The sequence below is a fragment of the Vipera ursinii genome (assembly GCF_947247035.1).
Source record: "Vipera ursinii genome assembly, chromosome: 5".
Lineage (NCBI taxonomy): Eukaryota > Metazoa > Chordata > Lepidosauria > Squamata > Viperidae > Vipera > Vipera ursinii.
In genome coordinates this window covers 44,988,585-45,004,145 of record NC_139518.1, presented here as the reverse complement: position 1 = coordinate 45,004,145, position 15,561 = coordinate 44,988,585, and the positions used below count along the sequence as shown (strand labels likewise).

Here is a 15,561-nt window from a genome sequence, read left to right as displayed (position 1 = left end):
GAAGTAGCACAAACATTGACAATGGGGCAACAAATATTAGACCAGTATAGATTTCACTGACGCAAAGAATCTGAAATAGTTAAAATTTGTATATTGAGCACAGAGTAGAGAGTGATTTCACTCAGTAGTGAGAAAAAGTCCTTATTTCCCCACTGCATGGCATTTTCCCAGGGTGTGTTTGTGTGTGTGTGTGAAGTCAAGCTCAGGTAATAAATACATTTGTATTTTTTTAAAAACCAGGAATAATGTTATAGAATCTGCATCATGGCTGAAGATGGATGTAACCACAAACTTGTAGAAAGAAAGAGAGATTATTTATGCTTTAACTTAATGCTAGATGCTCTGAAAAAAGGAACATTTGCTCTCCTTTTCACTACAGTCCCCTGCCATATGTTTTCTTAGATAATAACAAAAGTCACTGTCCCTGTGGGTCATGAAGCTATACATCTAGCAAGGGGGGAATGATGGAAATGTATTTAGCTCATGATTACCAAAGCAAAAAGGTGACCTTGACAACTGAACAGTTCTTCATTTTCACAGTGAGACTGGTCCTCTTGCAAATGTGAGATGCAGGAAAGGAGCAGGAAGGGCCTAGCCCTTTGTTCATCTGTCCAAGGCTGACAATTTAATTGAACCCCATTTGAAATAAGGTCAGCAGGGTTGGGTCTTCTCCAGCAAACTATCAGACAAGCACCATTTCCTGGCTCCGAACGTTCATTAATGAGAAAAGAGATTTAAGGACATGTATTTCTCCATCCTAATATAATTGTCTTTCAGTTATTCCCATCGAGGGAACATACACAACACTACATATCATGATCCACATAGTGCAGAGATGTGCAACCTTTGGGGAAGCTGAATTCCACATTTGGCCTTTCAATATCAGGCCAGGAACACACTTCAAAAAATGATTTAATATTAACTCAAATTAAATTACATTAAATAGAATGTGCCATTTCCATATTAAAACATATTAAAAACAACGCATTTATGGCAATTTTTGGAGGGGTTCTGGAAACTGTATGTACCATAGGACCTCTGAATGTGCTCCCATTATAGAGACAAATTATAGTATGGGACAATAGGGAGGTCTGTCTTGTGGAGCTGAGAAGCTGACCGGGTGATGTTCAGCAAATCAGAGCTTCCCACATTTCATGCAGATCAGCTAAGGAGCTAAAAAGAAATAGAATTCTTGACTATTTTGAACTCCTTAAAAGAAAAAAATAGTATATACATAAGAATACCCATACCACATATACAGTACATCATGAAAATATTGTAATTCAGCATTGCTGCACCACTTAGGAACACACCGCTTCTAAACCTGTGTTTCTTAATTGCTTACATGAAGAGGAACAAAAACTATCATAGTGCTTTGAAACACAACTTTAGTTAGCAAAGAATATATTTTGTAGAGGAAATGTCTGTTTATCCACAAACTGTCACAAAGTAGGTGATCTGAAATGTAGGTTATTATTCATAATCTATATATTTTTGTCTTGACCATTAATCCACATTTCCTTTAGTCCTTTTATAAAACAGTTTTTTGACAGAGAGAAAATAAATTCATTACTTTTCTCCTTCACCTGTCTGCAACAAAAAGTCATGCAGCAGAATGAAATAGACATCAATTAATGGGAGCCCTCTCCCTATGTGTTGCACATTGATACTCAAAGAATACATAATACATAATGAATATCAAACAAGTTGAAAACCAGGTTGTCATGGTTACATCTATGAAAAGTAATGTCACAGAGATGCTAGGAATCTCTTCCCATCCATCTAAGTGGTTTCTTGGCAGCAACTGTTAACAGTTAAACCAGTATCTGCTTGTCCTTTGAAGTGTCTTGAGAAGTTGCCAAGCTTTGCAAAAGTTTAAAATGAGTCTAATAAAGAGTACAGTGACAACTAGTTGTTAGAATTACACAAGGTTTAACTGCCCTCAGAGTGTTTTACACACAGCCAAGTTAAGGGTGATAGTGATTTGGTTGCAATTCTTCTTTGTGCTCAGACTGGACTTTGCCATACTCCATTCCACCATGAAAATAGCAAGTACCATGATAGGATATCAATATTTCATTATGTTGAGCTTTCTTTCTTTCTTTCTTTCTTTCTTTCTTTCTTTCTTTCTTTCTTTCTTTTTTTTCATTTGCCTCCCAACTCATACATATTAAGGCTTATGTGTACCATAAAATAAAGACAGAAGGAGAAGCAGAAAATTGTGCTACTCACAAATCTGGAAAGTTAAAAAAAACCTATTCTAGGTTTTCAGCTCAACAATGCCCCTCATACATATTGTATGATTCTATTATAGCAACATATTTTCCATCAACTGTGTATATATTTTTTGTGTTATTATTATTATTATTACTAGTATTACTAAAAGCAGTATTAATTTGCTTGTTTTAATAGTTTCCCTATCTCTTCTTGGCAAATATTATCATAATTCTGGAAGTGCAGAAATATTATATTGTTTTATATCATATTACTGATGAAGCTGCCATACAGTACAGTGAAGTCTTACTCCATCAGAGTCACAGCTAACCTCATCCTATTTACTACTGTCAACACAATTAACCTCCCTCTCCAATTATAAGAATATGTCTCACAGATAATTTTCATATTAGAAACAAAATCTTTCAAACTCTTCAGTAAAAATGTGAAAAATATCCATGGCTTCAAAAGAATGTACATGACAACAATTGTTGAAGTCTGGGCATCATTAATAGTTATTTAATTACCTTTTGAACCATATCCACACAGAGAGGGAGTTTTTAATAATGACAAAGGCCACATTGTTAAATGTCTTAAGCCCACATATCTCATCCATATTCTGGAAGCTTTGCCTATCTTTCTTATTTTAGGTTGAATGATTACATGCTGTCAAGTTGGTGTCAACTTTTAGTGATCACATAGACTTATTATAGGACAGCAATGCAAAGAAAAATGAGAACGTGTTTAAAAAGTAACTGTGTGTTTGTTCACTATTTGCATCTAGTTTTGGTCACCATGATGTAAAAAAATGTTGAGATTCTCGAAAGAGTGCAAAGAGCAACAAAAATGATCAGGGGACTGGAGGCTAAAACTTAAAGAATGGTTGCTGGAATTGGGTATGTCTAGTTTAATGAAAAGAAGGACTAAGGGTGACATGATAGCAGTGTTCCAATATCTCAGGGGTTGCCACAAAGAAGAGGGAGTCAAGCTATTCTCCAAAGCACCTGAAAGCAGGACAAGAAGCAACAGATGGAAATTAGTCAAGGAGAGAAGCAACCTAGAACTAAGGAGAAACTTCCTGACAGTTAGAACAATTAATCAGTGGAACAACTTGCCTGCAGAAGTTTTGAATGCTCCAACACTGGAAGTTTTTACGAACAGATTGGACAACCATTTTGTCTGAAATGATATAGCGTTTCCTGCCTAAGCAGAGGGTTGGATTAGATTCTAGAAGGCCTCCAAGGTCCCTTCCAACTCTGCTATTCTAATTCTAATTCTATTAGATGTCCTAAAATAGAATTTCCTGCCTGCAGATCTTTTTTCTACTTCATTAATTTGTTAGTGTGGGGAAATATAATAATCAAAAAGTACACAAAAATATTAGGAACAAACCGAGGGGAAAAATGTTTTGCATGCTAGTTGACACCATGGATTACTTGCTAATTTAGATTGCCTCCCCCCCTTCCTCCACTTTGAAATAAAATAGAAATAAATTGGTTATCACAATATTTTCATTATAATACAAAATGACACTAAGATACTAATAAAGAAGAATATTTGTAGCTCAGGGTTGAAATGAGGGGTCCTTGGTGCTCTCTGAGCTTTCTTGTTTTCTTGCAGATGTTCTTGCAGATGTTTCATTACCAAATTAGGTAACAACTAGCACTGATGATGTTACCTAGTTTGGATAATGAAATGTCTCCAAGAAAACAAGCAGGCTCAGAGAGCGCCAAGGACCCCTGACACTAAGGACAGCCAAGGCAAACTTATCCAGGCAACTCAGTGAATCTGCTGTTCTATAAATTCCTTAAAGTTGGAGAGTGAAGTTTATATAATATTATTCTTATTTGGTAGCCTCTATCAAATGAAGAAGTTTTAAATTCAAGTTAAAGCTAAACAAAAGGGAGCAGAAAATCCACTGTGGTGTTAGCAGTTTTGATACAATTGCTAACACCACAATTGAAAAAAATAAACCTATATTTCAGAAATTTTGTGTGATGTTTCTTTCTGATCTAATTTCTGTGTTATGTTATAAATACTCAGATTGTACCTAAAGACCATTGAAATTTACAGTTATTCTACAGCAATAAATAACAAAATTGGCTGATTGTCAGTGGCTCCATGCTGCTCATTTTCAAAATGAAATGGGTAACCTATAAACAAATAAAATACTTCAATGCATTGAGAAGAAATTTAAGATATGTAAAATTCCATAACATTTAAAAATACATTGCACCACCAGAAATAATGCACGCAGGTCCTTAGCTCATACAGCCATTTGCATTCCCATAAGCTTTAGGTTCGGAGCAAACATATGCACCATTACAACAAACAGAAGACAGAAAAATCCTCTTAAATACAATACAATCCTATGTAGCTTTGATTTACAATTTGTATTCTCCAGAAATCCTTGAAGACATAATGAAGTTTAGAAACATGAAGGATACTGTAAGATATAATCTACTTTGAAAGATGTATTCTAACATGAAAAAAAGATGAAAGTCAGCTAGATCCAGCTGGAACAGAATGGAGGATTTGGACACAGAGATATGTGTGGAAAGGCTTAATCCATTCACAACATGTACATGTACTGATCCCCTCATAAATCTAGAAATGGCTATGGCTTTATTTATGAGAAGGATACTGTCCAACAACAGTGGGCAACTGTCTAAAAACTTGGAGGAGGAAAGTCATTGGCCAATGGCAGTGAGCCAAATCAAGTAATCAGCTACCTTGGCAACGGCTGCCTCAGAAACCAAGCTTTTTAGAGAGCTAGCACAGACCTACCCTTGCTCTTGTCCTTTTATATAATTCCTTACAAAACAGAGGAAACCATCTCCTTGGTACTTCCTTTCATACTCATTCTTAAGATCTTCCATCTAGATGAGAAGCAAGTCCTGGACTGCAGTGGGAAACGATTGCATATCTCCCCCTCCCATTCCCCACTTGTCCCTGAGACCGAAGCCCCTATTACCAGGCCAAATTGGCATTCCATAGGAATCAATTTGGTGCTTCTTAAAAGGTAGGGGAAATTGGAGCGGGGGCGGGGGGGCGGAAGCAAATCTCTCCTTGATAGCTTGGCTTTCTTTCTTCAGCCAGGTTGAGTCCTATTATTCCCTCTATTCCTCCTACTCAGTATGATTTCTATTATCTCAGCCCAAGTTTTTTCTTTTTTAGATGACTACACTTAGGTTCAAAGGCTTGGGCTTAAGCATTTTAGTTTCCTAAGAATGACTCTGTTGCCATTATGAGCTTCAGAGGTAATATCAGAACTAAATACTATGCACTTATAAAATATCTGTCTTCCATTTTTTTCTTTTTTAATAATTACATTTTTAAAAATGTAAGGAAAGTATTTATGGGCACCCTGGCACCATACATGCTATGTAAGCAACTCTGATATTCAATTTTTTACAAACATTTTCAGACAATAAAAATGTAATAAAAATAAAATTTATCAATAGTCAGTTCTGATTTCAATAACCTTTTCCCCTGAGAAGTCCTAAATATGGCCTAAACATACATACACGTGTAATTGGGCAAGTTACAAATCATTCAAAGTATCAATTTTACTTATTAAAAACTCCTATTCCATCCTAAGGTACAAAGAATACTCTTTATTCAAGTATATGTTGTGGAAAAAAATGAAAAGAAAAACATAGCACAGAAGAAATAATGGAATGGGAAGGGAGAAAGGAAACAGAAAAAAATGAAATAATTTATCAGCTGGATTCAAATGATGTGCTGATTTAGTTCATAAACATGAAACCCAGTCAACAACGTAACAGGATTTTAGCTCAAGCTGGACACAAAATTGTTTGGAGTTAAATTTGGGCTACCATATCTGGCCTGTAAAAATATGGACAACCATAATATAACAGCAAAGTGACTCGCCATGCCTATTTTCTATGGTAATCCAGATTTCTGCAGCTTAGCTTTGGTGATCTTAGTTTACTTGAGATACTTCTGCCTTCTGGCTGCCTCCACTCAGATGCAAGCCAAAAGCAACCCTGAAGACTAGGATTTTTCTAAGGACACCATCTCTGGTGGGTTTATTTTTTTATTATTATTATTTTTAATCTCATTTATATCCCGCCCTTCTCCGAAGACTCAGGGCGCGGCATTTTTACAAAGTCAGCTTATTGCCCCCAACAATCTGGGTCCTCAGATTGTTGATCCCCTGCCCTCAGGTGCATAGGAGCTCATTTTCAACCAGTCAGTTTCTCCCAATACAGACCAGTACCCCACTAAATTGTTGTGAGGAAAGGAGTATAAAAAATTCCTTGAGTTCCTTGATAAAGATGCCAATCCAACAAAAAATGTGAGCCAAAGAGGACTGGGAAACTAAAGCACTCTGCAATGAGATCACTGTGGAATTTTCAGTTTTTCACCAACAGGTTAAAAAAAAATCCAACTGAGATCCACTGATGATTTGCTGGTTTGTCCCCAGATAAGTCATCTACCCCAACAGATTAGTGCAGCATGCTATACAAACACAGCCACTGTAGTCAGCCATTCTTGAAATTCTGAAAAATCCAAAGCTTATGCATAGCCGATGTCATCTTCTTGCTTCCACTTTGGCTCAATACCACCTAATATTTCTACTTCTGCTCTTGCCTTCAGTAACTGGAGAGGATGCACTCTCTAATTATATAAGTGGATTTTCTGATTTAAAAGCTTTGCCAGAAGCTCTTTTCACATCCTTCCGATATGTGATAATGAGCCTCAGCAGGTGCTCCCCACTTGCATGATGTTATGATTTGCTAATAGTTAACAATCATAGAAGCAAACATATTATATAACTTATTGCTACATTTGCATTTAGAAAAGCTATACAGAAACACAATAATGATAAAGATGCTTCACCAACAAATTGAAGTTTAAACATTTTAGGACAACAATTTGGGATACAAATGTATAGGGATTTTTTTTACATTTGTACATTTTGCCTTTAATCTATTTACAGCTACTTTTTTAAAAAAAAGGTATGTCCACTTTTTCTCTTTTCTAGCTCCTGACAATTAAAAATTGAAACAAAAAAATTACATATCTGCTTAATGAGGAACATGAAATATTTAAATTAGCATTTAATCCTGCAAGATAGAAATCCAATTCTCATTCATGAATTCCTCATCTGAAACATTTTGGAAAATACTTCATAGTAATGGACACAAAGAGTCATACATGTATACAAATACTATGCTGCTAAAATGTATTAATATCAGTTTAGCAAGAGGCATAATTGTAATATCCTTTCAACCGAGGTACATCTGTGCAGCATGTGAAATTATTCCTTCCTTTGTATCTTCAGCACTTGAGTATCTGGATATGGATATGCAATGGAGCTCCTTTGTAGCTAGTACTCTGCCTGTCCCAATTTTCATACTTAATCAATGCCTAATTTGCTGACCAACCAGAAGTTTAAGACTGCTTCAAAAATTCCTGTAGAAATACAGCCAACTGAACAATTGGGACAATGTTACCAATCAACTTTCATATCTCAGCTATTATCCTAAAATATCATTTGGTAAAATTCAGCACATAGTACCAGTATTTATATATGAACTATAGTATGTTCACATTAATATAGGTAGTACAACATCTATAGGTAGGGACTGGACAAACTTTATCTGTTTCTTATTCAACAACTACAAAACACAATCACACCCAAGGATTCACACTGCATTAGTGTACTTGCCAGCATAATTCATCTGAGTCATGGTACTGACACCCAGCAGCTTAAATGCCTGAATGAATGGCAGCGCCAATTCACCATGATTTTTCAGAACAAGTTGCAAAACATTACACAACAAGCTATGAACAAAATGAAGTACATTACTTACAGCCGTGACAATGCTTGGTTATTCTGAAAGAGGAGCTCTGGCAAAGTGTGTAGCTGGTTCCTATTTAGCCGTCTAGAGAAATGGAGGGTGGAAAAAGAAGTCATCATAAGCATTCACAGATACATTTAGATACAGGTGGTCTTCCTCAACCCAGGGATGATATAGTACTGACTACAAGTTGCAATTCAATTTTTTTGGTCCGTTTTCTGCAAGATATCTTCAAAATGTTAGGGCTAGAATAGAATAATGCTTCCATGAACTTAAAAAAATAATTTTCCTAGTCCATATTTATCAATCTTTCTATGCAAATGGATGCAGATATGTGCAATAAAATATGAACATTAGGCAAGATATTGTAGATATTTTATCTACAATAAAATATCCTACTTTACCAGTGATGCAGTATAACCTTCAATGTATCTCATGCCTTCAAAGCTAGTAATTTCCACTAAATACTCCAATTATATGGGGAAATAGCCATTACAGATGCCAAGATTTTCCTTTTCCTCTGATAATCTAAGCACTGGTTCCATAGCATCTCTAAGTTAGACATGTATAGCATAGCCTACATAGGCCAGTTGGTGAACACAGTTTTACAATCCAAGTTCTACAAAAGGGGTAAGATTTGAATTGTGTGAAACTGCATCTGCTGTCTTGCTTCTTTGGACATCCTCATCCCCACCCATCAGTGCTGCTGTGAGAAAATCCTATTATATTTGCAAAGAAGCTTCAAAGCCTTCTTAAGAATAATTAGTAGGCACAAGTCAAGAATGTCCACTATCTCCATTGTTATTTATTTTAACTTTGGAAGTTTTAAATAGAAATATTAGACAAGACCCAGAAATTAAAGGACTAGAAATAAAAGGTGAAACTTATAAATTGTAAGCATTTGCAGATGACTTGGTATTCATCCTAGAGCAGACATGTCAAACACAAGGCCCGGGGGCCAGATCTGGCCCGTGAAGTGGTTTCATGTGGCCCGCGAAGCCATCCTGGAAATGGTGAGGGAACGGCCCCCACTGCCTTGGCTTTGGCCCAGACACCCTCCTTCTGCCAGAGACCCTCAGATCTGTCCCACTCCTGCCCAGACCCCCATAGGCACCCTTGATGCGAACAATGTAGAGCTGGCCATGCCCACCCAGTAGGCCATACGCACTCTAGCCACGCCCACCCAGTAGGCCACGCCCACCCTGGACACACCCACCCGGCCCCCTGAGGGCAACCGTAATGCTGATGCGGCCCTCAATGAAATTGAGTTTGACACCCCTGTCCTAGAGGAACCTTTAGAGATGATTCCTAAATTATTGGAAAAGATAGAACAGTTTGGAGAGGTAGCAAGACTGAAGATAAACAGAGACAAAACTAAAGTGATAGTTAAAAATCTTACAGATGAACAAAAAAAAGTCAGAAAAAATAGAATTACAAATACTCACAAAGGTCAAATACTTGGGAATATACTTGACAGCAACATGTTCAATGATAAAAGAAGATAACTATATAAAATTACTGAATCAAATAAAACTTGACTTAGAAAAAATGGAAAAATGTGTAATTGTTGATCTTAGGAAGAATTGCTACAGTAAAAATGAACATATTACCAAAAATATTGTTTTTATTTCAAACGATGCTTAAAAAACTGGAGAAAAAAATTCTTTGAAGACTTAAATTGTCTAATTTTAAATTTTATTTGGCAAGAAAAGAAAGCTAGAATTAAATTGAAAATGTTACAAGAAGCTAAGGAAAATGGAGGTTTTGGTTTGCCAGAATGGGTTTTATATTATCAAGCATCAATACTAACATGGGTAAAAGAATGGATAACTCTTAGAAATAAAAGGTTGTTGTATTTGGAGGGACATGACCTACAACTCAATTGTCCCGCTTTCCTATGGTATGGGAAAAATAAAATTCATAAATATTTTCAAAACCGTGGCCAGGAGGGCTTTTGCCCAGGTTTGCCTGGTGCGCCAGTTACGGCCCTATCTGGACCGAGATGCCCTACGCACAGTCACCCATGCGCTCGTGACCTCCCGGCTAGGCTACTGCAATGCTCTCTACATGGGGCTGCCCCTGAGGACCACTCGGAGGCTTCAGCTGGTGCAGAATGCAGCTGAGCAAGTTGTGATGGGAGTCTCCCGATACTCCCATGTAACACCTCTTCTCTGCGAGCTGCATTGGCTTCCAGTTGCCCTCCGGGTGAGATTCAAGGTGCTGGTGATGACCTATAAAGCCCTAAATGGCATGGGCCCGGATTATCTGAGGGAGCACCTGCTGCCAGCGTCAATTTCCCATCGTCCTGTGTGCTCCCACAGGGAGGGCCTCCTCAGGGTACCGCCAGTCAAGGATTGCTGACAGGCGATCCCCAGGGGCAGGGCGTTCTCTGTGGGCGCGCCTGCCCTATGGAATCAACTGCCAACGGAACTCCGGACTGCCCCCGACCTTTGTTCATTTCACCGGGACCTAAAAACCTGGCTCTTTGAGTTATCTGGTCTGGACTGAGGGGTTTTAATGTTTTTAAATTGTGATTTTAATTTTTGGGGCTAGACTTTATTTAATTTTATTTTAATTTTATATTGTATTGTTTTTAAATTTTGCCTTGTAAACCGCCCTGCGTCCTTCGGGAGTAGGGCAGTATATAAACCGAATAAATAAATAAATAAATAAATAAAATAATAAAACCACTATATTAGAAATGCATTATTACTAACATGGGAAAAATAAAATGTAAAATATACTTGGAAATTCCAGGATAGCTTTCAACATTGGAAGCATTTATACATCCAAATTAAATCAGTCTTGAAAAAATATGGACATATAAAGATATTCTAAACTCTGAAGGGAATTTAAAATCTAAACAAGAGATGGAAAATCAGGGTATTGATCTATCATGGTGGGCATATTTACAAATGCAAGTGAGATATAATAAAGATGTTAAATTGTATGGATTTTATAAAAAACAGATCTTGTTTGATCAGATATTATTAACCTCTGATGAGAAACTAATTAAGAAAATGTATAACTTCTTATTGAATTTGAAAATGGAAAATGAACAAGTAAAAGAAACAATGATAACATGGGCAAAGAATTTTGGATACAATATAGACTTAGAGAAATGGCAAAACTTGTGGGAAAGAAATTATAAACTGACAATGTCAACCTCTTACAAAGAAAACTTATATAAAGTGTTTTACAGATGGTGCTTGCCACCAGCAAGACTAGCAAAAATGTTTAAAAATATGTCAGATAGTTGTTGGAAATGTAATCACAAGTCAGGTACCTATTACCATGTATGGTGGACATGTGTTAAAGCGAAGAGATATTGGACAAAAATACATACTTGGCTAGAAAAGATGTTGGGAAAACATGTAGATTTTAAACCTAAACTTTTCTTAATAGGTATAATGCCAGAAAAGCTTGACAAACAAAGTATATACTTGATCTTACATGTAATAACAGTGGCAAGAATCATAGTCACACAATATTGGAAAAATGAAGAAATACCACCAGAGGAAGAAATAATTTAAAAAAATACTAGATTGTGCAGAAATGGACAGACTTACTCTGAGGTTGGAAAAAAAAGAAGAAACAGAATCCTTTCAAACTTGGGACTTATTTTATCAATGGCTGGAGAAAGGAATAAGGGATTAGGAATTCAGTTTGTATTAATGAATGATAAACTCAGACAACATGTTTGTTGAATAAGTACTTTTGAATTGTATTAATATATATATATGTATATATATATATATATGTGTGTGTGTGTGTGTGTGTGTGTGTGTGTGTATGTATATGTATATATTTTTATCCTGTGTATATTTTATGCCATAAAATAGTGCTGGATTCAGATTAAAATTCTAAAACATCGTGGTTTTCTACTCATTTCATAATGTCAGAGTCTCATAGTTTTCTGTTTTTGACATACTTTTTGACAAATTACTCTGTTAGCGTCAACATGTGTTTTGCAGATTTAGCTGAAAATAATTGATGAAAAAGTTAATGACCAAATATTGTAAATAGAAATACTCAATATATACACCATAGCATGTCTATGTACATGCATAGTTTTAATTTTATTACTCTGGTTGCAAAGCACGTGTATTTTAAATATATATATTTGGACTATTATCAAGACTGAAGAGCAGAGAATATTAATGATGCAAGAGCAAGTCAGGTACTGAGTCATAGAATAGTACCATGGAGGGAGATTTTTTTTCCCTACAGGATCATTGGGGTGGGGTGGGGTGTAGAACAGTACAGAAATAAGGGAAAGGGCTAATGTGACACAGAAAATCCATCCAGAAGTCAACAGAAACCTTTCATTGTCCATGGCACTTTACCATTTTCCATGATAATATAGATATGGCATATCTATATTACAAGAAGAACTATCAACTTAAATGGTGACAGGTTCTAAGGATATTGGACATCAGTCAACATAGCACTGGGACTGTTCTAGCTTTCTGAGGGTGGCAGAGTTGGTACCAGGAGAGAAACAGTAAGTTTTAAAGTGGTGTTTTTTTACAGTTGCTGTGAAGAAAACATGCAGATGTTGCCGAGACAGGTCTGTGCCCTGTTCCTGATTGGATACTTCTTGCTGAAAATTATTTTGGACCTGAAAAGAATGGCAAACAGATTGAGAAGCATCTGGGTACAAATGCCAGCCAAGCTGTTCAAGATGAGTGTAAAAACACATAGATCTTGCACCATCTGCTCATATGAGCAGGAGGGTAGGGGCAAAGAGAAGTTATTCTTGATCTAAGTAATGGAATTGATTGCCTTTGACCATAAGGTGTATTCTTCATATCTCTGCTTAATTCCACTTCTAATCTATCAAGGATCAGGAAGTCCAATGGGAACCCTAACTCGTGCTTGTAAATGCATGGTTTAGTAGAAAAGAAAAAATGGACGTATATGTTGGGAAATTGCATCTCTTTTTTTTTTGTTCTCTGGCATTTTCCCCACCACCAGCTTTCATAGCACATCCAGTGCCCTGAGACACTCACAGTCGCTCTAATTCTTTCATGTCGTCAAACGCTCCTCGTTCCACCACATTGATCTGGTTTTCCATCAGCTGCCTATAAAAATGACACAAGAATCAGAAGTTAAAAGGGAAAAACAGGGAAAACAGGAAGACAAAGGGCACACTTATTAAACTAGTAAGTGGAAGTCCTGTTTCTTTATATATGAGTATACATCTTCCTTGAGGCAGGGACCAATCTTCTTATGGAACTAGGGCCACTATCAACTAAAGGGAACACCTGGCATAAACTTTGAGTGATACTGAGACAGAGAAGGGAACAAGGTGATTATGTTGTTGGGGGAAAATCACTCACAGAACTCTCAACTGCTTCAGCCCAGCAAAGTCATGTTTACTGATCCGAGTGATATTGTTTCCATTCAGTTCCCTGTGAAAAGAAGGAAAGAAACATCAGCAATGAAAAGATATGCACATCTCAGATCCACACTCCCCATCAGAAGCTCCCCACCAGATGTTCTCAAAATGTTTGGGCTGCAAATAGGTTGAAGGTTAGTTACAGAAAGTGGAGGCACCAAGCTGAGGGAAAATATTATATAGCAGTTCATCCATAAAGCAAGTTATTCCAGCTTTTGTATATAGATTATTTATTGAGCTAGTTCATAAACTTAAGGTTCTTCCTGGACTATGATATTTTTGGAAGCAGCCTACTCTCCTCTGTTTCTTCATGAAATTGTTTATTTCATTTTCTAGCCAGTCAGTACTCTAGCCAGTCAGTCCCTTATGAAATGAATTTCATAATCAAGAGATTTTTAAAAAGAGCATGTTTCAGAATTTCTGCTCTAGCAAGACTGCTACCACTGTACAGGTTTAAATTATCATAACTAAAAAATTAGTAAAAAGTGGATTTGTAAAGTTCACTAAGGGAGGGCAGAAAAACAAATATTTTAGGTCTGCATATAGTATCATAGGCATTAGATGGGAACTGAAATTAGTAAAAAAATAAATTTTGAATATATGCAAATTTAGGTGTGCTATTCAAAATGTAGCAGTGATGGGCACTTTTGTACAGGCTTGAATTTGGGATTAGCAGTCACAAGAGAATGAAGAGGAATGTGAAAGTGAATCCATTGGAAAGGATATCTATACCAGTCTTTCCCAATGGACAGTTGTCCACATGAGTTGGATTTCTGCTCTTTTGGCAATACTTGCTGATGATTACAGCTGAAGTCCCATGATTAGAGAAGGCACAAGTTTGGAGAAGATTGCTCTATATCTGCTTATTATTTGCATTCCTGAAGGATGTGTGCAAACTGATTTTGTATCCTGATATGAACATAAATTTGCACAAGAAAAACAGCACTACTGTTAGTTTCTGATTTCAAAATCAACTAACCACCCATAGATTGGGTGACAATGCCGCAATTGCTTTTCTGCCCTTTAAAAGTTCAGATGCAACAAGTAACAAATCTGCAACTTCTCTCAACCCTGCATAGCAGTGATAGGGAGCCACACCGGCTAAATATTACTTCACATTGATACAATAATAGGAATGGATCACATCTCCTAACTCTTTGAGAAACAGGACTATATTTGCTATGAATGATATTAGCAAATTAAAGGCAATTAGTTAGTAAGAGAAAGGAGAACAGCCACTCATTCAATGACATAAAAAACAACAACAGCACAGCCCCTGGACAACAGATAAAGAAGAGAACAATAAATGAAGCACTGTTTTCATTCCATACGTTGCATTACATCCTGAAAAGATCAGGAGGATCTTCAGCCAACACAACATATGTGTACATTTTAAACCCAAGAACACACTAAGGCAGAAATTGGTCCGCCCCAAGGATAGAACACCCAGACACAAACTGAGCAACCTGGTATATGCAGTACAATGCAGTGAGACATGTGCAGATCTGTACATTGGGGAAACAAAGCATAAACACTTGGCACAACATAGGAGAACAAACCCATCAGGACAATATTCAGTAGTCTATCTGCAAAACAAAGGCCACTCTTTTGAAAACACCAAAGTCCACATTTTAGACAGAGAGTACCGCAGGTTTGAAAGAGGGGTCAAAGAGGCCATTTATGTCAAAATTGATCAACCTTCTCTCAACAGAGGGGGATGGATACTGCATCATCTATCTCGAGTCTACAACACAGTCCTTTCAGCAGTTCCAAGAAGGCTCCACACCCATTTGCACCACTCAAGTGACCTTGAGGACATAGATAAACTTCCAAGTGGCCTCAATGACTCTGTAAAAGAATGCAAAAGACCAGCTATCTGCAAGGAATATAAATCCTTCCATTCCCCACCATCCAGTCAGAGCTGAAGAAGCTTCTTGGTTGGGAAGTGAAACATCTTTAAAGAAAATCAGTAATGTCCAGTTGCCTCTTGAAAAAGCACCATTGGGACAACCATGACCTGGATGACTGAGAATCTACATAGACACAAAGCCCCTGGATAAAATTGTAAGACAGGAAAAACTGCCAAAGTAATTTTATCCTCAGCTGGATACATTC

At 36.9% G+C, this 15,561-nt stretch overlaps 1 protein-coding gene across 1 annotated transcript in view; it reads right to left on the bottom strand.

Moving 5' to 3' along the window:
- Positions 1 to 15,561, bottom strand: part of SLIT1 (slit guidance ligand 1) — a gene marked incomplete at its 5' end in the record, with an annotated part of 159,295 nt that overhangs the window by 112,367 nt on the left and 31,367 nt on the right. Inside the window, 3 exons of the mRNA XM_083364090.1 lie at positions 8,058 to 8,129; positions 13,058 to 13,129; positions 13,388 to 13,459. Coding sequence (XP_083220216.1) covers positions 8,058 to 8,129; positions 13,058 to 13,129; positions 13,388 to 13,459 — 216 coding nt within the window. The remainder of the gene's footprint in view (positions 1 to 8,057; positions 8,130 to 13,057; positions 13,130 to 13,387; positions 13,460 to 15,561) is intronic.